Source organism: Vidua macroura, chromosome 4, assembly GCF_024509145.1.
Source record: "Vidua macroura isolate BioBank_ID:100142 chromosome 4, ASM2450914v1, whole genome shotgun sequence".
NCBI classification, from domain to species: domain Eukaryota; kingdom Metazoa; phylum Chordata; class Aves; order Passeriformes; family Viduidae; genus Vidua; species Vidua macroura.
The window spans coordinates 47797551-47821137 of NC_071574.1; the positions used below are offsets into that span (position 1 = coordinate 47797551).

Consider the following 23587-nt stretch of genomic DNA (forward strand, 5'->3'; position numbering starts at 1 on the left):
TTGGTTTATTTTCCTCTCTTCAGTGCAATTTAGCTCTTAGTGCTGAAAAATTACATTTGTCTATTGTAGTTAAATGCTGGCAATGCTTTGTGTAACAGACAAAGTGGTTTATGTTGGAATGTTTGTCTGTGTCAAATGGAAGAGGTATGAGGATGTTTAAATGGTTTGCACAGTGAAGCAGCTATCCAGTCTCTGAGCTGACCCCTTGGTTATGGAGTTCTTTAAGAGTGCCAAATTCAGGGTATTGTCAGACTGCAGTTACTGTGCTGAACCGACTTCCCATAAGCCAGTTTTACACAAAGGGCCACTTTGATAGAGATACCAAAATCATGAATAAGAACACACAATATTTTGGAACAGTTTATGGTTGTGTAAAATCTGAGGCCACCAGATGCTGAGAAAACCCCAGATCTAGATGGCACATGCTCTCTACAAACAGCAGGACACACAGTCTTCCATGAAACATCTCAGCAAATCAAAAGGAGGCACTTCCCCTAAACACAGTGATGGCTTTCATATGGAAATAAATGCAGCTACTGAAAAGTTTGGGCTTCGTGCTGTCAGTCAATGAAGACTATCTTCTGTGGGCTTTTTCTGTTTGCTTTTATACTATGCCTGTGGTTAGTGCTCCTCTTTTGAACTAGCTTCTGTGGGCATCTTTACCTCGACACAAAGAAACTCTGCAAGCAAAATATATAGTATGGAAAAGTATAATGTAACTATTAATTGGTTAATAAACACAAAAGACATTCTGGATTTGACAAAGTGATTAGACTGAATACTCAGCTCCCTGATAAAGCACTTGGATAGCCTTTCCTAGTCAAGCAGCCACCAGGCAGAAGGGGAAGAGTTAGACTTTCTGGCCTCCCTGTTACTTTCTTTACTATAAGATTTTATACTTTTCTACTTGGTGTATTAGCCTCTTGAATTCTTCGGCTGCTAAGAACCCCAGTCTCAACAAGGCTTCAATTTTACACTTGTTACTTTTATATGGTATTTTTCCAGCACTTTCAATGGGAGTCAGGGATACACAGCAGTGCTGTGTCACAGCTGCTGCTGTGTACAGGCAGGTGAGCCTTGGAGAGCCTTCCATAGGGCCTCCAGGGAGAGGGGCTTACACAACCACTGCGAAGGCCACCTCCTTTGTGAAAATCATGTCATTGTCATGGGTATGCTATGATAGCCACCAAAACTTGCATGGTGACATGTCTGAGCTACTTCCCCTTCATTTATCATCTGCTGTCAAGATAACAGCCAGAAGCTGCACCAGGGTTAGTCGTGCCTGCGTTATCTGAGGGCAGCCATTACATCCAGGTGACACCAAGGAGGGTGATGCGTGTGACAGACCTTGCATGTCAGACTCAGAGGCTGTTCTTGTGGTCAGTGTTACCTCTTGGGATTACAATTTAGCTACTGAACATTGCTTTAAATGTAATTTTGACTCTTTTTTACTTTCAATTATTTTTCTGTAATAAATATACTGATGTATAAAATTTCTTGTCTCCTTTTTTTCTAATTTGAAAACAGCACATTCCTGTTTAAATCCTTAGTAGGTGGACTCTAGGCAAGCCAGCTGGTCTATAATTCTATATCTGGGAATGAAAAGGACATGAAAGCTCACTATCCAGGTTTTCATAAATCCCTATCAGAAACAAGATTTGGGGCTTATTTTATCGTATTTTTAGAGAAGAATGAGAGAATAGGACATGCTATGCAACAACATAGGAGGGGAGAGCTCTGGAGTGAACTGGTAAGAAGAGAGTAGGTTCTGGGGCAGGATTTACACCAGGAGCATGCTGAACCAGGCTCTGTGGGAAATACAAAGTGGCAGCAATGTTAACTTAGGAGCAGCAGCCCTTCCTTACGTCCATTTCTACCAGTGGAAGAGCTGCTGGTAATTTGTCCCACTCACCCAACTTGTTTTTGGCATCACACACAAAAAATCCATTTGAGAGGACAACTTCTGACATCAGTATTGCAGTAGTTCCACATCCTTGAAATACTAAGAACTTGTACATTGTATGAGTGTGGAGGGTTATTTGTTTTGTTTGTTTGTTTGGGTTTTTTTTTCCCTAGTAAGTCCCTTAAAAAAAATAAGGTTCTACAGGAAATAAATGAAACTTCTGAAGGCTGTTTAAAATCTAGAATTCCTGAGAGGGCATTTGGGAATGTGTTAGGGGGCATCTGGTCAACATTTTAATGGATAATCTGCCAAAGGAAAACACAAGTGTTTATTGATGACAAAATTAGAGACCTAGGAAAAAAATCTTCATGTGAGAGGCTGACTAATAAGCTTCATAGTCATGCAGAAAAATACTAACTGCATCACACAGTTGGTTTTAAATTATTCTGACTTTTTCAGTACAGGGACCCAGGAGTCATTTTGCATAGTTGCAAGACATAGGATCAGTGGTCTTTGACAGCCAAAAGGCAAGTAGAACATTAACAATTCCCAGGGAAAAAAATAGATTTAGACTACAGAGCAATTCTATGGCATGCCCTAATTTTGAATATTGTGGTGCTTCCAGTGCATCTCAGAAACTGTACGACACAGAGACAGAAACAGGAGAAAGAAAAATTAAAGTAAAAAAGAATGATCAGAAATACAAAGTGGTTTCATCACAAGAGATTATGTAACTCACTTTCCAGGCTGAAAACATCTCAAGGTGAGGAATACTGTCTGTGAAAGACAAATAGGGAGCAAGTAATTGCTGTTTTTGTAAAATCAAAACTCATCAGCACTCAGTGAAATCAGATTTAAACAACAGAAAAGAATCTCTTCTTTACACAGCACAATTCCATCAGGGGCATTCTTGCCACAGGATCTGGTAGAATCAAAACAGCTTCAAGAGACATGACCTACACAGAGACTTGGCTGCAAAACACCTGCATTTGCATATCCAAATGCAGCTTTTGTGTCAGGGAATTGCACAGCTGTGATCAATGAAGGACAGGAGTGGGCACCAGTGAAGATCTCCTTGTAGAAGGATCACTAGCCAGTGTGGGAGACAGGGTGACCATCATGGCAATTCTTGTATTCTGGCAGCTATTGAAAAACCAAGTTAAGAGCTTTGTCAAATGAACTAAACCCCAGGTAGGTCATATCTAGAAATGGAGACTGAAACATCTTAATGTGTAGAAAGGACAAGATGCACAATTCCTGAGAAAACACACCGTAAAATTATTACAGTATAGTGACTTCCTCTACAGATGAAGGGTGAAAAAGAACTAAGGGTGGTAATGGATGCTTTTCCCATTGTCTTTGGCATTCAGATTATTTGAGAGCAGTGCCACTTCCAACTTCTTGCATAGAAAAACCCCACTTGCCCAAACTTTGAAATGTTTCTTCTTGCTGTGAGCATTTTGAGCTTTCTGCAGCTTGTGTTCAGGCACATCAGCAAGCTCAGGTATTTCAGAGCAAGAGATCTTTAATACTTTGTCCCAGAGGCACATTTTAAACCTGTCCTTCACTCAGCCAGCTGGAGGCTGAGGTCTGCCAGGGCTGGGCTGGACGTGCCCAAGCGTACTTCCTTCTACACTGTCACATCTGTAATACTTACAGGAAACCTTTCCCAGCAGCAAACGCTTGCCGTTTATTCAGTCCCGTTCTCCTGCTTAGCTCCACGGATCCAGCAGGTCGTAGTGCTCTGAGCCGCGCCAGGCACGGAGCCTGCTCGTGTCTCATGCTGCACAGCTGCTCACGCCGCAGGTCGGAGCAGCTCCAGCAGCCCGGCTTCCCCCGGTGCGTGCCGTGCCGTGCCGTGCCGCGCCGTGCCGTGCCGCGCCGGTCCGTGCCGTGCCGCGCCGTGCCGTGCCGCGCCGTGCCGTGCCGCGCCGTGCCGCGCCGTGCCGTGCCGCGCCGTGCCGTGCCGTGCCGCGCCGTGCCGCGCCGTGCCGCGCCGTGCCGCGCCGTGCCGTGCCGCTCCGGTCCGGTCCGTGCCGCTCCGCTCCGCTCCGCTCCTCCCGGCACAGCGGGCGCTGGCGCGGCCCGCAGGGCTCCTGCTCGCCTGTGGCTCCCGGCCGCAAGGCAGCCTCAGAGCAGGCTGAGAGCTGCGCGTTCTCCGGCATGTGCAGGGGCAGTGAGGAAAAGTGCATGCAATCTTACATACAATCTTCAGGGGACCCCAAAAAAACACTTCACTCTTCTATGGAACACACAGCCATGTGTGCTGACTCCACGGCACTGTACCAGCAGAAATGTTTTCTACTTACCATAGCTAAAATTATTTTGACGTTGTTAATAATCCACCATTGATGTTTAGGGATCAGCTACTGCAACCAAATTGACCCTTACCTGGATCTGTTGCATTGTTTAAAAATGCTAGTTATCCTAAAATAGTTAAGATTAACAATTGTATTCGAAGTACAATTGTATTTGAAGTACAAAATTAAGCCAAACAAAATTATGTATTTTTTTAGATTTACATAGAAACTAACTTTAGCTTCATAACTAAAATAAAAATATAATGCACTAGAAGTGTGCTTCCACTGTGGGTTAGTAGGAATAGAAAAGAATGTGTATTATTCTGTGTAAGGAATGAAATAAAAATTTCAGGGTTTAGAAGCTGTTCATGCAAGATCTCATATCCTGAAAATGGAGTCCTATGTCATCAGTGAGCAACTGGAAAAACAGCAACACAAAGGTTATACACTATGAATTTTTAATCCTGAATAATTCTAGTTTTGGCAAAGGAAATCTAACTCTCCATTTTCCCTTCATCTTAAGATTTTCTTCTCCTTTCAAGGATAAGTGAATATTCTGTTTGATTGAATATCCATTGTATCAGATGATTGCGCAGCCTCTTTATCATATATCCTTTGTTTGCTTACTGCAGCATGCCATTATGAAAGTAGCTCATACCAGGCTCTTGCTTTTTAGTTGCGAAAGTATAAACTCGAGGCATACGTGTGTCCAGGCCTGCACTGGCTGTGCTGAACTAGCACAAACCCAGGGCAAGGGTCTGAAGTGGAAACAAGATGCAAATTGCCCCAGTTGTTGCCTTGAGATTAAAATCCAAGGATTTGTGGATTTCTATTAACAACTTAATAGGAAACTAAATTGCAAAAAGTAAAAGGATCTTTTTAGACCCCCTGCTTCATGTAAGAGATTACAGAGAACTTTATTCTGGTTGTGAGTCAGGAAGATTGGGCTGCAAGCAAAGCCTTCTTCTGGCAGGTCTGGTGTGTTTCTGGGAGCCAAGGAACTGAGCTGGACATTCCTCCTGCAGCTGGGCATGGTCCTCACTCAGAGCCACAAACAAGAGTCCCCCATGAGGAGAACAAATAGGTCTTTCAGCATCCAGCAAACAGCGGAGTGAAGATTTCTTCTTGAATCTCAAAGAAAATTATGGGTTCAATCTGGAATATTGATGATTTCCCCAGGTTTCCGCAAATCTACTTAGCTTTCATTAAGCAAATCAAATCAAATCAAATCACTTTTCTCTTCCATGTAGCTGTGTTCCACACAACATCAGTAGGGGAAAAAACCCTGCAAAGGTTAGATTAGTACCTACTTGGGGCTCTAAATGTGCCTACTAATTTGGGGAAACACAGAAACATTCAGGACCAGGATTTTTGGTAGCTTTACCAGCTATAAGGGAGCTGAGGCACATTTTTGCAACCCTCTTCTCTCTGTTCGTGTACATTAATAACATTAAACTTGGGTATAATACTACCAGCTCCTTTAAACTGGTCTGCTTATTTTTAAGTTTTAAGAAACTGTGAAAACATTTTATAGCGTTTTTTAAGAAACTTTCATAGTGAAGCATTCAGACTCCTTTTCTTGTGCTTGATTTAAGGTATAAAAAGTTACTTTTAAAATGTTATTTTTAATTTGAGGAAGAAAATTTACTTAACTGTACAATAAACATTGAGTTAATTCTCAATTATTGAAAAATATACAGGTATGATGGACCATAGGAAAACTTTAAGTATTTTTTAACAGCATTTTCCTATACATGTAGTCACATTTTGCTCCCAGCAACAGGAACCCTGCCATCAGCTCCAAGACACTTGGCTTCAGTTAAAAATTCCCAAAAGTCATGGAAATGCAGTATGAGAAAGCTACTCATGGGTGACTGGGTAGCTGCTATGAAACCATGAGTGTAAAGGCCCACTATGAAACAAGGGGGTACTAATGGAAGATAAGTAGGAAAAGGGAAGGAAGATTGAATTCCCATGGCTGTTTAGTAAAGCAGGGGCTCAAAACATACACACTGTTACAGCAAACTGAGTGTGAGCCCACTTTGATGAAACATCAGTTCCCAATACACTACTAAATTAACAGCTATTATTGTGAACTCTCCTGAATTCAATGTTTATTAAGGGTATGAAATCAAAAGAATTTTAAATTCATTGACAGCAAACCAAACTTGTTCAAGTACAAAAGAAATGATGTCCTCTGAGAGTAACTAGATGCAACAGAATAAAAGCTTTATATTCAATTTAAAAATGCTATCAATACAGAACAATATTAATTGACATGCCTTTTATTTTCTCCTCTAAGAAAGAAAAATTCTGATACAATTTATATAAAACACTGTGCTTGTCCACCAAAAAATATGAACGTGAGGCAAGACACTTTGCAGGAAGGCACCATCATAGGAATCTGCTGTATTATTATCACCTCAATTTTCTGCCTCTTGTTACTTGCATAACTGACAACTAAGAAACTCTAAATATTTTCAAGCTAATCAGCTTTGGAATAGTACACTGAAAACCACAGCAGTACCATTCTGGCAGACTGTGTATTGTCAGAGTTCACTCGTAACAGCCATGAGAAGCACTCTCTACAAGGTAAATTTCTGATAGAACTTCAAGATTATCCAATTTGCACATTAATTTTTTTAGAAGATGAGCTTTTCTGGAAGCAATCTTCCTGTTTTATTTTAAGTGGTGTTTGGCTCTTTAAGCATCCTCCTCTTTCCCACTTTTTCCTCCTCATTTCTGCCATTTGCTCTGTACAACTCCCCCCCCACCAATTATCTTCTTATTTATGCTGTTCTGCTGCAAGCCCACTAAATCAATAAGGTCTTTGAGAATTTTCAACTTGGTAGGCATGTTATTTTTCAGCTCCAACAAGGATGTCAGGAATGCTGTTATGCTATCAACTTCATCGTGGTTTTTGCTCCCTTATAGACCAAACCCCCAAATAAACACAATGCTGGGAGGTGAAACTGCACAGGTGAGAACATGAAAATCCCTAAGTGAAGGCAACATGTTCAGAGACAGAGCTGGAGATGCAAACACCAGGAAAAACCTCTTCAGTTTTGCCAATGTAGCTCTTTTCTTACAGGTAATAATAACAAAATATTCCATTGATTGGGATATCTTCTCCATAAACATGGTGGTTTTTTCGTGACTTGCAAAAATTGAGAAATAAGGTCAAATATACAGAGCCTAACATTAACAGTCAATTTATCATTCAAGGTTTTACCAAAGTTTGTCAGTGCACTTCTGCACTTACATGTAGCTATTTTGAATACGTGCAGTTTCATTCAATTATTTTCCTCAGAAATGAATGTCTGTAGAAACCTGTTGTGGGCAGGTCAGAGTATCAGTCTAAAAAATACAGCTGGCACCATGAAACAGTTTTGAAAAAGTTATGGTTACTTCAGTGTCTGGCTCAGCTCTTCAGCCCTTTTCCCCTCAACAGTTCAGTAGTATTCCTGACATTATAAACCAAGTATGATGACAATTTCAAATTCCCAGCATATCACTTTCAGACAAAAGAAGGTGAGAGGTTGAGTTGTACAGGTAACTTTTAATGCAAGTCTTGAAAACTTGAGAAGATTTTGATATTCGTCCCTTCTCAATACATGGGATTGCATTTATTTACATGTATTATTACCTTATGCTATATGTTCATATTACCAGTTACCCTTCTCATTCTTGAACAACAGCACAAATGGTTTAGTTATGACACTTCACAGTAGTCTTGTTTTTCATTTATGCAAAATTAAAAAAAAAAATTCAGCATAAATACATTTTTTTAATCTTCTGGAAAGTCAGGATTTTCTCCTCATTTATTAATAGTTGTGTCTGGCAGAGCACATCAAAGGTGCTGATACTCATTACTAATCTAGATGAAGTTCAAGTTAGCTGACAGGAGGTAATTTTCTTCAGTTCTTCATTTGACTGTTACTCATCCCAGGTATCTCCATATTTATTTACTTTAACTAAAGAAAACAAAAGAAAAAACAAAAGTAGTCATGTGACAGTTCAACAGCCGAAGTTTATCATATATAGTGCCAAAAAGTATAATGAAGTACACTGTCATTTGAAGTGGTGCATGGGGAGGGAGTCAGTCACAACACAACAGACATGTAATTAAAACTACTTTTGAATAAATGGGGAGAAGAGTTTGCTAATAATTTTATCTTAATAAATTAATATTCAATCAGGAGGCCTACTGTGCTAATTCCTGCTCTACAGAATTTGTAATTACTTTGAAACAAATGTATCACGTGAATGAAACAAAGACAATTGGAGGAAACAGGCAAGGAATGTTACAATAAATAATGAGGCTACATAATCTGGTTACATGCACAGCTGGATGTATTCGGGATAGTTAAAAACACATTCAAAGACAAACAAACAGAAATCAGTAATCCCAACTAGGAAACTACTCAGCCATTATTATTTGGCAGCTTCCTTTAGCATAGGATTGAGTCAGAGAGGAAAAAGGCCAGGGTAGTGGGCTTTGTTCAGAAGTGTGCCACTGTAACTGAACAACTACCAGAAAGTGAAAACAGGCTCCCTTGAAAGTGAGCTGCAAAGTCCTCTGTAATTGACTGCCATCACTGAAAAGGTTATGAATGGCTTCATTTGATCCAGTAGGAATGCTGACACTAGTCAGGCACCCCTTTATAAATTCACTTGCAAGTTAATTATTAAGCTCAGTGTTTATTACTAACTACGCAGCAGAACAAGTGGAATGGAGCAAAATGCCTGGTCCTTGTCTCTGTGAGCTACCAGCAAACTGAGCATAATGCCCTGACAAATCTCTTTGGAGTGACTGATATTGCAGTGAGACACAATGAGAAGCTCTCTCAAAGTAGGATTTGATTTCCATTTCTATGAACCACAGCGGCTGAACAGGCTGCACTCATTCCCTGGAAAATGGGCCAGTCTAGATCACTATGCAGATGCACGTATTTGTGCCGCTGCAGGGAAGGGAGAAGGCACCGGCAGATGGAAGTTAGGGATTGCTTAAAGCTGGTTCAAACATGGTTTGGTTTCCCTTCTGCCCTTGCAAGGGAGGGCAGAAATCACTGTCTTCTATTTGCTAGGGACTCAGAGATAAGAGGATGAAGCAAGGGGTAGTGACTCTGCAAGTATGAAGAAGCACACAGCAAGTAACATGTCCAGTTTGACACAAGAAGCTAAATCAGATCTCAGCCCACAACATCAGTGTAATCCCTGAACTGCAGATTTAAATGTACTTGCATGTGTAAACCATTCCTGAATTTTTGTATGCCCTCCTTCCTCTTTTTCCCTAAACATGCGAAGAGACACTTTAAGAAGTCTATTTACAAATCTCAGCATACTGCTGAGTTTTATTCTGCTCAGTTTTATTCTCAAAGCCCAAGTACAGCCTTCAAACACGGAACCCAGAAATATAATAGAAAGAAAATGCAATATTTGATCAACATTTTATAGAGGTCTTTTATATACCTCAGGTAACTAAAAATAAAGTAAGAAATGCACATTCTCATTTCACAGCCACATTTGCCATGGAATATGGCAAGGTTCTCATAATGCTGCTTAACATTTCTTTGTATGGTTCACAAGTGACATTTCTAGGCATTCTATTTGTGGAAAAGTATCTTGAAAAAGAAACACTGTGTAAATCCATGAAGTGTCAGCCACCGGACTTTAAAAGCAATCTGAAACCACAGCTTCAATAATTTTTTCATGTCTCATTTGGCACAGTCACATGATAAGAGCCTTTTATCCTTCAAATAACAGTTAAAAATCATTATATAAAAATGGTTTATAATTTTTCTTTCAAGACTGCAGATCTGTCCAAAGATAGAGGATCTGCAGAAAGTAATTCACAAGCATCTACAAGACTGACACTCTTAAGCAATACTGTTCCAGAGCTTAGTGTTACTGCTTCAGAACTTTTTGCTTTAATACAATCTTCTACACGTATTACCACCCATTATGCCTAATAGGAGACAACAGCTGTTCCTAGAAATCTTGTTGCAACATGGCTGACAAGACTGGGCAGTGCACACAAACCCAAAGAATTCATGGTGACTAGTTCTTCAGTGTGTTCAATGGTAAAACTTTCCTCTTGCTACAATTGTTTTTACAGATACTACATTAAATTTTAAAAGTTCTAGAGCAAGCAATTATGAATTGCTTCTGTGTCTCCTTTTCAAAAAATTGATTGAGTCAAAAAGTTGTCTGAATGACAACTTGCTCTTCAGGATATTGCATTCTTATTTTGCTCTGTAGAGTTTTCTTTTTCACTGTGAAAACAAATCTCAATATTGCTGCCAAATACCGTTTCCTTCCTCTGGGTTTTAATGTAGAAAATGAACCTCTACAAACAATGCCTCTATAGAAATTCACTAATTCCACATGAAACTATTCATAAAAATAAATACCCTCCCCTTCAAACCATCAGCCATGTGCTCTATTTTGAGAGAACAATGCTATCTAAAACACACGCCCCCCTCCCACAGCTCTTTGGTATAGCTCTGAGCTCAGAGAATTCTTGGTTGAAAGGGGTTGCTCAATATAATCAATGAAGCAAAACTTATGAGCTTTTCAATCTGGCACCAAGCAACATGGCTAGAGAAAATGAATTACAATTTTCTATGGGATGATCAAAATTTTTGAAAAAATTAATCTGAAACAGGAAACTACAAACTGTATGTATCACATATGAGATATCTACAGATACACTAAATATAAATTGCTTAAAAGGTATGCAGAATTAAACTTTGTGTTTGCAGCCATTTTTAACATTATGGCAAATATCTGAATTTTGCAAGTATTTCTGTAAATCAGTATATTACCTTCCTTAGCTGGTTTTTCCTGTGAAAACCTGCTTGGAGTTTCTGCCTTTGGTGGTTGCATTACTTCATATGTCTGTCTGTGTTTATTCCTTAATTCCTCGTATGTGATGCCTTTTTTTTTACGACCTTCTTCTGGAATTGGAGCAGGTTCTGGAAACAAAACAAACAGAAAAATACTAAATATGCCATAACACACCAAAATTTGGCTCTAGAATACCAGTTAATTATTGCTCAATCCCAAATGAAAAGGTGCATGACGGCTGCAATTTTAAATACAACAGTGAATGTATATGGTCTTCAAGTAATCCATTCCTTTTATCCTTTTCATTTTGTCAAAACTCTTTGAAACTGGCTGTTAAATAATTTTCTTCATTTTACCGTAAGAAATTCTAACAGCCATGTGGTAGTTGATGGATAAAATAGCTGTGGACACTTTATCTAAAAATTGCAATAATTATACATTTGACATATGTATGATTTCTGAAGAGAAATCTAAGTGAAGCTCAAGGGTTTGCTTTAAATTTTGCTTTCAAAGAATTAGGACAATATCTATCATATGATGCCTGATAAACATTTGATCCTTTTATCTATATTTATAATGCAGAATCTTGGTTATATAATAAAGGTTTTACCAACTATTGATATTTGTGATGAAATGCAAAACAATTTTCTTGACACATTTATATCTGATACTTTCATATAATTATAACCAAGTTGCAGGAAAGGTTTTTTTTTTAGTGAAATAAAACATTTTTCATAAGTAAGTTGAAAAAATCCAAATTAACTCAAAGTACAAAACCCTGCATTTGACAGTATCTTCCTCCTCTGTACCAGAGACACTTGAATTCAGAATCCTGTGTTTTCCCTGCATTAGCTGAGGACAGTTCATACTGGAAGGAGGGGAACAGCTGCATCTCACTTGAAAACCATTTTAGTTCTCTGTGAGAAAATCAGACTGTTAGTGGATAGAACACAATATCCATTCACTTCCCAGGAGACATAAATGTTTGTCACATTGTGAAAAAATTAATAAAAAGTTTAATGTCACGGAGTTACAGCACTATCCAGTAACAGCCCCACAGATTGCACACGAACTGCAATCACCTTGGAAGGGCCAGCAGACAATTGGTAGGCTATGTTTTATTCCATGAAAGGATGGCATATTCCCCTTTCCTTCAGTCAAAGAGAACTTTCAGTCAGGCTGAGTTTTTTGCAGGTTTAGTTCCACAACAGATTGTACCTTCTAAGTTAATTCAGGATCTTTACTTGCAATTAAAGCAAATTTCAGCTAGAAAACCCTGAACCTAGTTTACAGTGAGAACACAAAATCAAATTTATATTCATCTTCTGTGTACCAACAATTCTTGCAATTCTTTCACAGCTCTTTCATTCAAAACCACTATATTATGCCATGTGTGTTTGCATAGGGTGAGAATACAGTTTAGTAAGAGCAGTATCTAAGAGAAAGACAGGAGTCCTTGCAGTACAAACTGTTAAACACTAAGACTCACCTTGAACAGTGTAATCAGTAATTCCTGTAGGTGAAGATTCATTCAGAGAAGCACTGAATGGAATGGGTTCATAACTTGAGAGGGCTCTATCTGTTGAGCTGTAATCATCTGAATAGCTAGAAGAAGATGGGAATCCAGCTCTTGGAGATGACTCAGTAAATGACTGAGAAGGTATGTCTGAAAATTCAGATTTACGACTGGAACGGCTGGAAGAGAATAGAACTAAATATTAAATACTAAAATACTGACGTTTAAAATGGAACTATAAAAGTAACAATACTTGCAATTCAAGAAAATATTCTTTCATTTAAAATAGTTTAGTTTCCAACTAAATCATCACCTTAAAATTTTTTTGGGATGTTTTGGGTGTTTACATTGCAAAAATTTCTGTAGCCCTTTCCCCACAGAATCTTAACTCATACCTCCAGAACAGGAGAGAAGAGACAAAACAGATTGCATTTTACAGTAACTGAAGTTACAATCCTTTTTGTCAAGGAATCTTCAGATAAAAACACCCCACATCAGACACAAATAGCACACGGTGTGCCCATGTAACTAGGGGCAGTATGAACTAGAGTGAATTTTAAAAGCCTTTTAGGAAGAATTTGATACTTAAAGCCCTTCATCATTGGAAGGTGCTGTAATTGATCAGGACTGAAGAACAGAAGAAGAACAAACAGCTATCTTAGGAAAATTAAATTATGAAAATTAATCAAGTTGCTGAATTCTGCAAAAATATTAATGAATTTTCTCTTGAGAGAGAAAGGTAATATAATATAAAGAGTATTCTGGAAGTTGGTGCCAGATATTTTAAAGTGTTCATTATACTCTTAGAATGGCCTTGCAAGCCACTACACAACATGTCCCTCTATCAGGAATGCCACCACTAGAATGCCACCAGAATATCTCTAAGAGTATTTATTAATTTTTTACTTTTAATTTTTGTTTAAGCTGTAGTTTTAGTTTCCTATGAAAAACATTTGCAATTAGTCTTTATTTAATTCTCATAATAAACATCCAGACCAAAGCCACTTTATTGCCTTAATTATGTTTTTAAAGTACATGTAAACACAGCTTTAAAAAGCTACCTAATCTTTTAGCTCCCTACAAGTTTTTAACTGCAAATCAAATTACCAAAATACATTAATTAGTAGACATACAATGCTCAGGAAAGTGTAATGATTTCTGTTGCTGGGTTAAAAGGGCAGTGTGTATGGATAATAATGCAATTGAAATTAATTTAAATTATTTATTCAACCAAGGAAAAGGAATTTATCACTTAGGAAATAAAACTTTAAAATGGGCCATTAACAGTAGAAGGAATTTATTGGTGTGGCAGATAATAGCACTTAAACAAGTTCTCATGTAAACACAATTAATGAGCATGACAATTTCATATTAGAAACTGGAGGGGGGTGAAGGGACAAGTCCAACTCCAATTCAGCTGATTCTATACAGTAAGTGTATGAAGTGGTAATGCCTGAAATTGTTTGATGTCATAAAACATATACATTTCAGAATAAAGGTAAATCTTGCAGACAAAATAAAAACTGTCATAAATCTGAATTTATAGTGTAATTAAGAATTTAAGCAAATCCTTTATAAACATTTAACAAATCTCAGCACATACATGGGAGGAGTACTACTCACTATCCAAACACTATCCTCCCAGTTTTGAATCAAGGGTTTAAGTGACATATTCTGAAAGCAGCTTGCAATTAAAAACCAGTTGAAGGAGAAAATATTCCGGAAGAAAACAGGAAATAGTTTTAACAACCTGATGAGTTTCTCATATGTACAGCATAATGCTGTTACAGATGTAAAGGATTTAAACAAACAGCAGTAAATTTGACCACCATGCTTCTTCCTGCACTGATATTGTTTACTAAGCTCTTTCCTTTGATAAACACTGAAATCATTTCCACCCTTTTCCTCCTTCAATCAAACTAAACTATGGGAAAAACTTCCAGAATGTAACACTATTTTATTTCGGTTAATTTAGTTTACTTCTAAACTAAGGAGGCAACTTCTGCTGTCACACTTCTCTAAGTAAATTCCATGGGAAACACTCTCAAGTTTACAAGGAATAGAGTTTGCTAAATTTATTTTTCTACTCCTTAAAGTGATCAGTTGTATGTAAAGAGCTTAAAACACATATTTTATAGCTTGCCAACTGATACAAATACAGATATCTGAAAGTGGCAGATTTGAGCTAATAGGGAATGAGGGAAGGTGCAGCTCTGAAGGTGTTGGAAAGCTGCAAAAATAGTATTGATCCGTTAGTGTTTAAAATACCCTATGCAGAATATGCTTTAAATTTAAAAGATACTTAAATTCTTACTTAGGTGAACTATGTCTCTGAGCTTGTCGTAGAACATCTCCTATTGGGGAATCCTTCAGTTTCTTAAATTTCTCGCTACAGATTGGCAAGTAGGATATCTTTCCAGCCAGGTATCCACACATTCCAGCAACTTTTTAAAAAGAAAAAAAGATGGGTTTATATGCTGTACTATAATATCCAACATTGCTTTAAAATAATAATTTCAAATAAATAATGTAGTATCTTGAATAAAAGAAAGAAAACCAGTTTAGATCTAAACCAGAAACATGCAGTGATCATCTCTGCTTCTTCTGCAGACAAAGGGTACTAAAACCAAATGCAACAGCTGAACAGGGACATAAAGCAATGATTTAGACATGGTGTGAGCATCAGATGATTTCAGCTAGTACTTGGTGAATGAAAGGTGACAAACAAAAACCAGATTTTTTTCCCAAGCTCCAGAAATCACAATTAACTATCAAAGATGATAAACCAATCAGAAATTAATACAGGCAGTAAATTCTGCTAATTTAATCTATCAGAACAGTCAGATCCTGAAAAGGCTTTACTAATGTGAAAAGAGGTCAAAAATCAGCTTAGCAGTAGGCTCAGTATTTTCTGTAAAGGATTCTGTGATTTGGCTGCCAGGGGGAAAACAACTGAATTAGCTGAACCCTTGTAATCACTAAGCAAACAGTTTCAATTTAGTGCATGAGCTACTTCCACCTGCTGCAAAGGACATAAGAATCAATTACCAAGATAGCTCTTTCTGGGCTTAAAACTTATGATTTCCATCAACTGGCTCCTTCCAGTTTTATGAGTGGGTCAATGGCGTATGAAGGATTCCATGGGAATTAACAGTTTTCTTGTTGACTTTGTACGAGAAAATGACTAGATCCTTCTTTCATGTGCAATGAGTATTTCCTAAGTATCAGGACTAAGAGTCTTGATTATCTTTAAGTCAGGAAAGAGTTAATTATCAATAACATTAATCCTCTGCAATTCTCAGCTGTAGATTACATTGCCTGGGAATCAATATAAAGGGGATTTTGCCCTAGCCTGCTGTACTGATACTGAAATTTTGATTCCTGTTCTAATGTCTTATTTTCAAAAGAAGGGTAGAAGTCCTTTTCCAAGGGAATAGAGAAGAACAGCCACAACTATGAGTGATGTTTACAAATGAGGAATGTAAGGGTTTAGCTGTTTAGTAGGTTAAAAAAAACCCAAACACCTCATATACAATAAATATGTGTGAGGAGAAAAATTACAAGCTCTTAGATTGGCCTAAGAAGAATTCAAACTAAATATTTAGCAAAATAAAGCTTAACAGAAAAGCTGATTACTCTTTTTGCATAAGTTACAAACAGAAAGTCTCTTTTTCTTGAGACCTTCTAGTAAAGAAAATGGGAAGTATCTCTCTGGAAGATGCTTCATTCTAAGTAATTATTGGTCAAAGTATTTGGTTTATTTTATTACAGAACTAAGAGCCAGATAATCTACATTTTTCAAGTTAGCAGAGTAAATCAGGTATTGTTCTTTGCTTCTACATTCACTGTGACAAGATATTAGAGAAGCTGATTAGACATGGCCAGGTCCCACTGCAGACTAACATGAAGTACACACAGGCAAAGGAATCTTCCCCTTCTTTGTCAGAGAGGACCAATAGCTCTCTGCTGTGTTGAAGGGGATCCTGTCAATGTAGTGAATCAGCCATGACTAACTAGAAGTTTCAGTAAATTGTCAAGAGTACTTAGAAAACTACTGAGAAAAGTATAGTAATTCCTACAGGCAGAACATCCTGGACAGCCCAGCTGCCCCTTATTTTTCCCCAATTTCAATAAATTAGTTCTATTAAATACAAAGAATGTAGCCCTTATGTGTAGGAGTGATTGGGGAAATATCAGTTCTATTATTTTTTAGAAATGTTTGTGTTATACTATTGTTTAGTGTTCAAAGAAAGTAACCAGAATTTAGCATAAACAACTGGAGTCCTAGTCTCTCACATTCATTTATCTGCTTAAACAACACTTCCTTGACCACATATCATGGGGTTTACCCTCTTCCCACTGAAGTAAACTGGCTGTATCTGCACAGATTGGCAAGATGGCAACTTCCTGTTTTACTGTCCTGTATTACGTTGAAAAGGTTAATTTATTAAGTTAATAATTTATTTTTGCTTATACTTCATCCAAAAATCATTCACACAAAATTGCTTTTTTCCTACAATTGTACATACATAATGTCCAGGAAAAAAAAAAAAAGTAATTAAAATAGCCTGAATGGGACACGTGACATACATGAATAAAGACCTTCAAATTCGGAAGGGAGGGGTGGGTGTATTCTGGCAATGTAATTTAAAGTAAGGTTGCACAGTATCTATTTACAACGTTTTTATCTTAAACGATTTTGTTACATTTATCAAGCAATTGTATACAAACCTTATAAACAAAAGTTGTCCAAAATATGCAGTACAAATTCAGACAGTAAATAAATCACTGTATCATAAAATGGCTTGGGTTGCAAAGGGACCTTAAAGATCATCTAGTTCCAACCCTGCTGCCATGAGTAGGGAGGCCCCTCACTAAACCTGGTTGTTCAGGGCCTCATCCAACCTGCCCTTGAACACTTCCAGGAATGAGGCCACAACTTCCACTTCCACAACTACTCTGGCAACTTGTCCAGTGCCTTACCACTCTCAGAAAAGGATTTCTTTCTAACATCTCATCTAAATCTCTCCTCTTTTAGTTTAAAACCATTGGTCACACTGGGCATTAGGAAAAGGTTCTTCACTGAGAGGGCTGTCAGGCACCGGAACAGGCTTCCTGGGGAAGCAGACACAGCACCAAGCCTGTTAGGGTTCGAGGAGTATCCAGCAAACACTCTCAGTCACATGGTGTAGTTTTAGGTTGCTCTGTCAGGAGCAGGGAGGTCCGACTCTGGTCCTAATGGGTCCCTGCCAACTTGAGTCACAGTGAATTAGCCAGCCAGCCCCAGGGGAATTGCATCTGCATAACAGAGTCCAGAACATACACCATGAATAGAAACTGAATTTATATGTAGCTTTTACTTACATGCAACTTTAATAAAAGAGCCAAATCTTGAGGTATCTCTTAGAACACCTGAAAATGAGGATGAAATCAGATATTAAGATAAGATATGTGATATTATGTAAGATATATGTAATCAGATATCAATAATTAACTTGCAAAAATTCAACTGTAGTTATGTTTGTAGAAGCAGGTTACTCTTTTACACTTCACATTAAAGAAAATTTAAAAAAACCCCTAACATCTGAATTCCCCATAAAACTAAAAAACAAAATCTAAGAATTCTCTCTTTAATCATACTTAATCACAGGGTTATTAACACACTGAGAACATACTGTTTCATAATCATTGAGATATTGCACTTGTCACAACATAAAACACACATGAACTTGATTTTAAGTTCAGCTCCTGCTTTATGTTGAGGAACTGCACATCATGTCGCTGCAGAGTCTGAACTTCTTTTATTTACAAGCAGATTGGACATTATATTATCATATTAACTTTCCAGCAGAAAGGTATTTCAACTGAGCAAACTGAAATGAAACTGAAGTATTTTTATACTTTACCTTTTCTAATTAAGAAACTAGTACCAAGCATGCTCACTGCAGCCAAAGGAAAAGCTGTGAAGAAGAAAAAAGCTGCTTAAAATACAATTTTCAATATTTTCAATCACATTTAACAAATATGCAATAAAATGAGAGTTGCTATGCCTTCCTAAGCTCATTTGTGTAATATAAGGATATATACAAAATTAACAAACTGTATATAAATATCAAACATTGTCAATTCCAGTTTTTAAGACCTACTACAAATTATGTTGTATGAGTCAATGAGTCATCCTGCCTGTATTATACTTCATGCTTCCTAAAATACAAAAGCCAGCTTCAGATGGAATAAAGCTCTCCAGACAAGACTCCAGGTCTAGCTACAACTGCTACAGCATCGAAGTGCAGAACTTTAAGCTAGAGAGGCATACACAGTTCTTCACACCAGGAGGAAGTCATATAGAGGCCAGTGCTTCTAAAAATTGTTGATAATCTAAATTCTTGATGTTTTAACATAAGAATTTTGGAGAAAGTTTAACTTTTATAGAACTATAAATCCGATTGATTAAAATCAGGCAATGTTTTATTCACAGCAAATTAAAAAATAGGGCAGCTTTTCCTGTAGCTTACAGATCAAATTATACAACGTGGAGTTAGGGTCAGGATGCAGAGAAAACATTCTGGAAGACCATCACTGCCTACCACAACCAGCCTAACAGTTCATGTCAATTTTTCTTATATTGAAAGACTTTATGTGGCAAGAAGCATTTGGAGATTGCAAAAACCAGAATGAATGCTTCTTTCAAGCAATGGTAATTATTTTATGAGGAAGATTACTGTGCAATTATTCATAAATTGATTCCTGTTCTAATGTCTAATGCACCACCACTGCACAAGATACAGGGACAATGAAGTCACTAACATGACAGAAGGCTAAAGTTATTTACATTAAAGATTTAGACATGCCATAAAGAAATTTAATTTCATGCAAGTCTGAAAAAGTAGATGTTACAAAAAGGCTCAATGACTTCTAGGAGAGAAATTTTTGCAACAGCACTAGATGGTTGAAGTGTTTTGATGCACAAAATTTGCTAATTAAGTTCATATTTGAAGACAAGTTATATTTCTGGAGAGCAAATTAATAGCTAACTCCCTCACAAATTCTGACATGCCTAAACTAGGTAAGGAATCCAACCAGCATCTGACTCAGGGTAAATGTGACTGGATGTCACTTCTAAGAAGAAATATTGGCTCCTTGGTTCAAAGCAAGATTACAGGAAAACTTCAGAATAGAGAATAAAACCTTCCAACCTATTAGATATTAAAAATCTCAAGCTTTTAGAGATTCCAGACCTAGATTTTCAAAAATTTACTGTTCTAGATTTTCTGAGATATGACAGCACAGATTTGAAACTATATTGTAAAAGAAAAGCAAAACCAAAGCCAACAACAACAAACAAAAACCCACCAACAAAACAAGGGGAAGGAAGGTGTGTAAAGAAAAATACATTCAAAAATTATTGCAGAATATTTCAGTCTAACCCTTAGAAGTTTTAAATTATTTATAGACCTAACAGAAACATTCCAGATATCAAAACAAGGCTATACTCATATGTGAGCATGTAAGTGACCTGAAATGGTAACAAAAAATATTTTTAAAAATAGCTAAATGAAAATTGGATTCATACCTAAAAATCAATATGAATTATTCAACTGTAAGAAAAAAAAAGAAACAACAACAAAACAAACTTAATAAATCAGAAACCATCAATGCTATGGGCAAAGAGTACTTCTTTTGCTTCAGGAAGAAAATAAATCTAGGAAAAAATAATGGAAGCCTGATAGATCAACAGCACATAAGGATGGTAATATAATGTACCCAAGTCAAAACTGTTTTATGGGGAAAAAGTTGTACCAGCATGATTTGATTTTGTTAGCATGATTAGAAGTGCGCAGGATAAAGCTGAAGGTTGTAGAGTGCATTTTTAAGAGTGTAAGAATTTATACAATAATGTGATTACAAACTAGTAACTCCAGTAAAGCACATATTAAACTGAATTGTGAAATGACTAGTGGCAGAAGCTGACAAAAGAAACTGTGACAAAACAGATGGTTTGCAAGAATTAGTAAAATTTGCTACAGCTTGAAATTTGACTAAACAAACTGAAAATACACAAATTTATAGTAACCTCAGTGAATAACAAAAGCTGACACAATACAAAGTGAGGATTTCAGGGCAGTCACACAAGCACCCTCTTGCAAAGGGGAATTCAAGCAATATGTATTTAATACAGTGAATACAACAGTCTGGTATGTGTATGCAGAACAGGGAAACAAAGACAGGAGACCTAGAACACAGTGATGGACTTTAGGCTCTTGCAGCAAGATAACAGCACAGAACACAACCCCTGAAAAAAAAAAACGTTACTGTTGTAGCTCCCTAAAGGGAAATGACTCAAGAAACTAACTTAGGGCTTTCAAGTAATACCTACATGTTGTTTCTTCAGTGACTATATAAAGATGCACAGGGCAATAAGCTACACTGCCAAGCAGCAGAACAGCTCAGGAACAAACAATTCTCTCTCCTCTTTGTCTTCCAAAAGAGAAATTATCAATAAACCATAACTATCATTGTACCACTAATGGACCTGCCTCTTTCACTTATAAAATTATACAGAAAAAAATGGCTACGTTGTAGCAAATATGCTGAATATTTCCAAGTATTTGTGTAAGAGTGGATGAGGAGAATGCCAAACCAATGGAAATAGACAAAACAGCACTTTGAATGATTAATTCAAAATCACAATGCCTTAGGAGCTGTCCCCGAAAGTATTGGCTTCCACAAGAAATCAGAGCCCCAGTGTGCTAAAATTAGCAAATCAGTGGCTAAAGTCTTCATCTGTCCTGGTTTTTGCCAAGACACCTATCAGCATCAGTAACCTACTAGTGTGTGATAAAACAGCAGGTAACAATCACATCAGAAGGCCTTTTCAATCCTCATGACCAGGTGTACAAAAATCAAGCATGCCTCGAACCTTGGGGTTACAGAAACCATGCACAGACACAGCAATTTTCTCCAAAAATTGAACAGAGTGACTACTTATATATTGTTCTCTTCACAAGTCTCTATAAAGATGGAAAGCAATGGTTATAAGTTAAACTGTTTTATTCTTGCATGTTAAAGATAACAATAAAAACTGAAAATAAAAATGCAAAAATAACACAAAAAAGAAAATCCAGTAATACAAATGAGACTCATTAATTAGATCTATTTTCAGACTTTTAATAACCACATTAACTTAAAATATGAAGAGATCTTTTTATTAGGCATGAAACTTAGAATATGTTGCACCTTTTACGAAACTGCTGCAAACTCTTAGTAAATACTACATGCATCAGCATTTGCTGGGACACAATTCTAGTACATGTGAAGCTCATTAATGCTCTGTTGTGCTATATTGTCCCAGGCCCTCTGTAATGCCTCAGGCAACAGCAAAAGCTAAGGGTGAAGGAAAGCAACCAAGTTTAGCAGCATAGTGAACTTACCTCTATACCGGAAACTCTCTTCAGCACATTCCTTGAGGAGTCTTCTTTCCTCCTCCGTTGGAACATAAGGCTTTGGTACTTCCCTCTTTCATTAGGAAAAGAAATTAGAAAAGAATGGACAAAACAGTTATTTTTCAATCAATAAACTTAATGTCTAACTTTCACACCTTGTAGTTTCTATATTTTCACCCAGTTATACTTAAGAAACCAGTGCCTTTTGTACACAAATGTCACATGAAATATGTAATTTTAAAAAAAATCCAGTGCTTCTAAAATTTACATGAGAGAGCAGGAAATACTTTGTGCGTAGTCAGATCCCAACTTAGCTCAGTCCTTTTACTTCAGAGAAGCCTGCTTTGGTCCCTCCAACCAGCCTTCCAAATAGCTGACATCTGACAGATCATTTAAGTGCCTTTTTGAAGTATTCCTCAGGGTTTCAAAGACAACAGGGTGTGTTGTTGGTTCACACGGATGCAATTCAGCGAGAGCTGACCAGCTGTTTCAGCAGGTGTGAGATGTTTGTGCCGAGGTGCTGACCCTGTCCTGCCGGGCACACTGCCGGCCAGGAGAGGCACAGGAGAGGCACAGGAGAAGCACAGTGAGAAGGCCATCGGCACCAGGGGAACAGAGCATCACAGAATCAGTTGGGTTGGAAAAGACTTCTGAGGTCATCTAGGACCGAACACCACTTTGTCAACCAGACAGTGGCATTAAGTGCCATGTCCAGTCTTTACCTAAACACTATTAGGGACGGTGACTCCAGAACCTCCCTGAGCAGTCCATTCCAGTATTTAATGACACTTCCTGTGAAGAAATTTCGTCTAATGTCTAATCTAAATCTCCCCTGGCACAGCTTAATACTATGCTTTTTTGTCCTATCGCTGGTTGCCTGGCAGAAGAGATCGATCCCCACCTGGTTACGACCTTCCTTCAGCCAGTTGTACACAGTGATAAGGTCTCCCTCAGTCTCCTTTTCTGCAGGATAAACAACCCCAGCTCCCACAGCCACTCCTTATAAGACTTGTACTCCAGACCTCTCACGAGGTTTCTCTTCTCTGGACATGCTCCAGCACTTCAGTGCCCTTCCTGAACTGAGTGGCCCAAATCTGAACGCAATACTTGAGATGTGGCCTCACCAGTGCCGAGTAGAGGGGGGATGGTGACTTCCCTGGTTCTGCAGGCCACACTATTCCTGATACAGACCAAGATGCCAGTGGTACCTCGGTGGCTCACGGTCAGACGTGAACACCTCCTACCTCCTGCCAGGATCCCCCACCCGGCCCCAAAGAGGCCTCAAGGGCACCGGCCCCGCGTGGAGCTCAGGGCAGGGCGGCCGAGCGGCTGACATGAACCCCCTTTCCCCGGCCCGAGCCCTCCGCCTCGCCGGCCCCAACCCCGCCAGGTTTCCCCGCGGCAGCGAGGCCGAGCCAGCGCAGTTACCTCGGCCGCGTCGCCGCCGGGGCCGGGTCCCTGCCCGGCCTCCATGGCCGCCGTGACCCGGAAGTGCGCGCGGCGCACGGCGGGCGCGGTGCGCGTGCGCGCAGCCGCCAGTCCCGCGGGGCGGGCGGGCCGCGGCGGCGGCGGTTTG

General features: G+C 38.4%; 1 protein-coding gene across 1 annotated transcript; it reads right to left on the reverse strand.

Annotated features, from left to right (window-relative positions):
- Positions 1-7742: 7742 nt before the first annotated feature.
- Positions 7743-23522, reverse strand: OCIAD1 (OCIA domain containing 1). The gene is made up of 8 exons (XM_053975979.1): positions 23440-23522; positions 22000-22084; positions 18475-18528; positions 17933-17980; positions 14883-15012; positions 12542-12747; positions 11031-11180; positions 7743-8177 (listed from the first exon to the last, which is right to left on the reverse strand). The coding sequence occupies exons 1-8, from the start codon at positions 23482-23484 to the stop codon at positions 8140-8142; spliced, it is 756 nt and encodes a 251-aa protein (XP_053831954.1). The 5' UTR covers positions 23485-23522; the 3' UTR covers positions 7743-8139.
- Between the last annotated feature and the right edge of the window lie 65 nt (positions 23523-23587).

Coding starts and splice junctions, on each gene's coding strand:
- OCIAD1 (XM_053975979.1), bottom strand. CDS start 23,484: ATGGAGGCCGGGCAGGGACCCGGCCCCGGCGGCGACGCGGCCGAG. Junction 22,085..23,439: donor CCGGCGGCGACGCGGCCGAG/GTAACTGCGCTG, acceptor TCCTAATGAAAG/AGGGAAGTACCAAAGCCTTA. Junction 15,013..17,932: donor CTCTTTTATTAAAGTTGCAT/GTAAGTAAAAGC, acceptor CTTTTTAAAAAG/TTGCTGGAATGTGTGGATAC.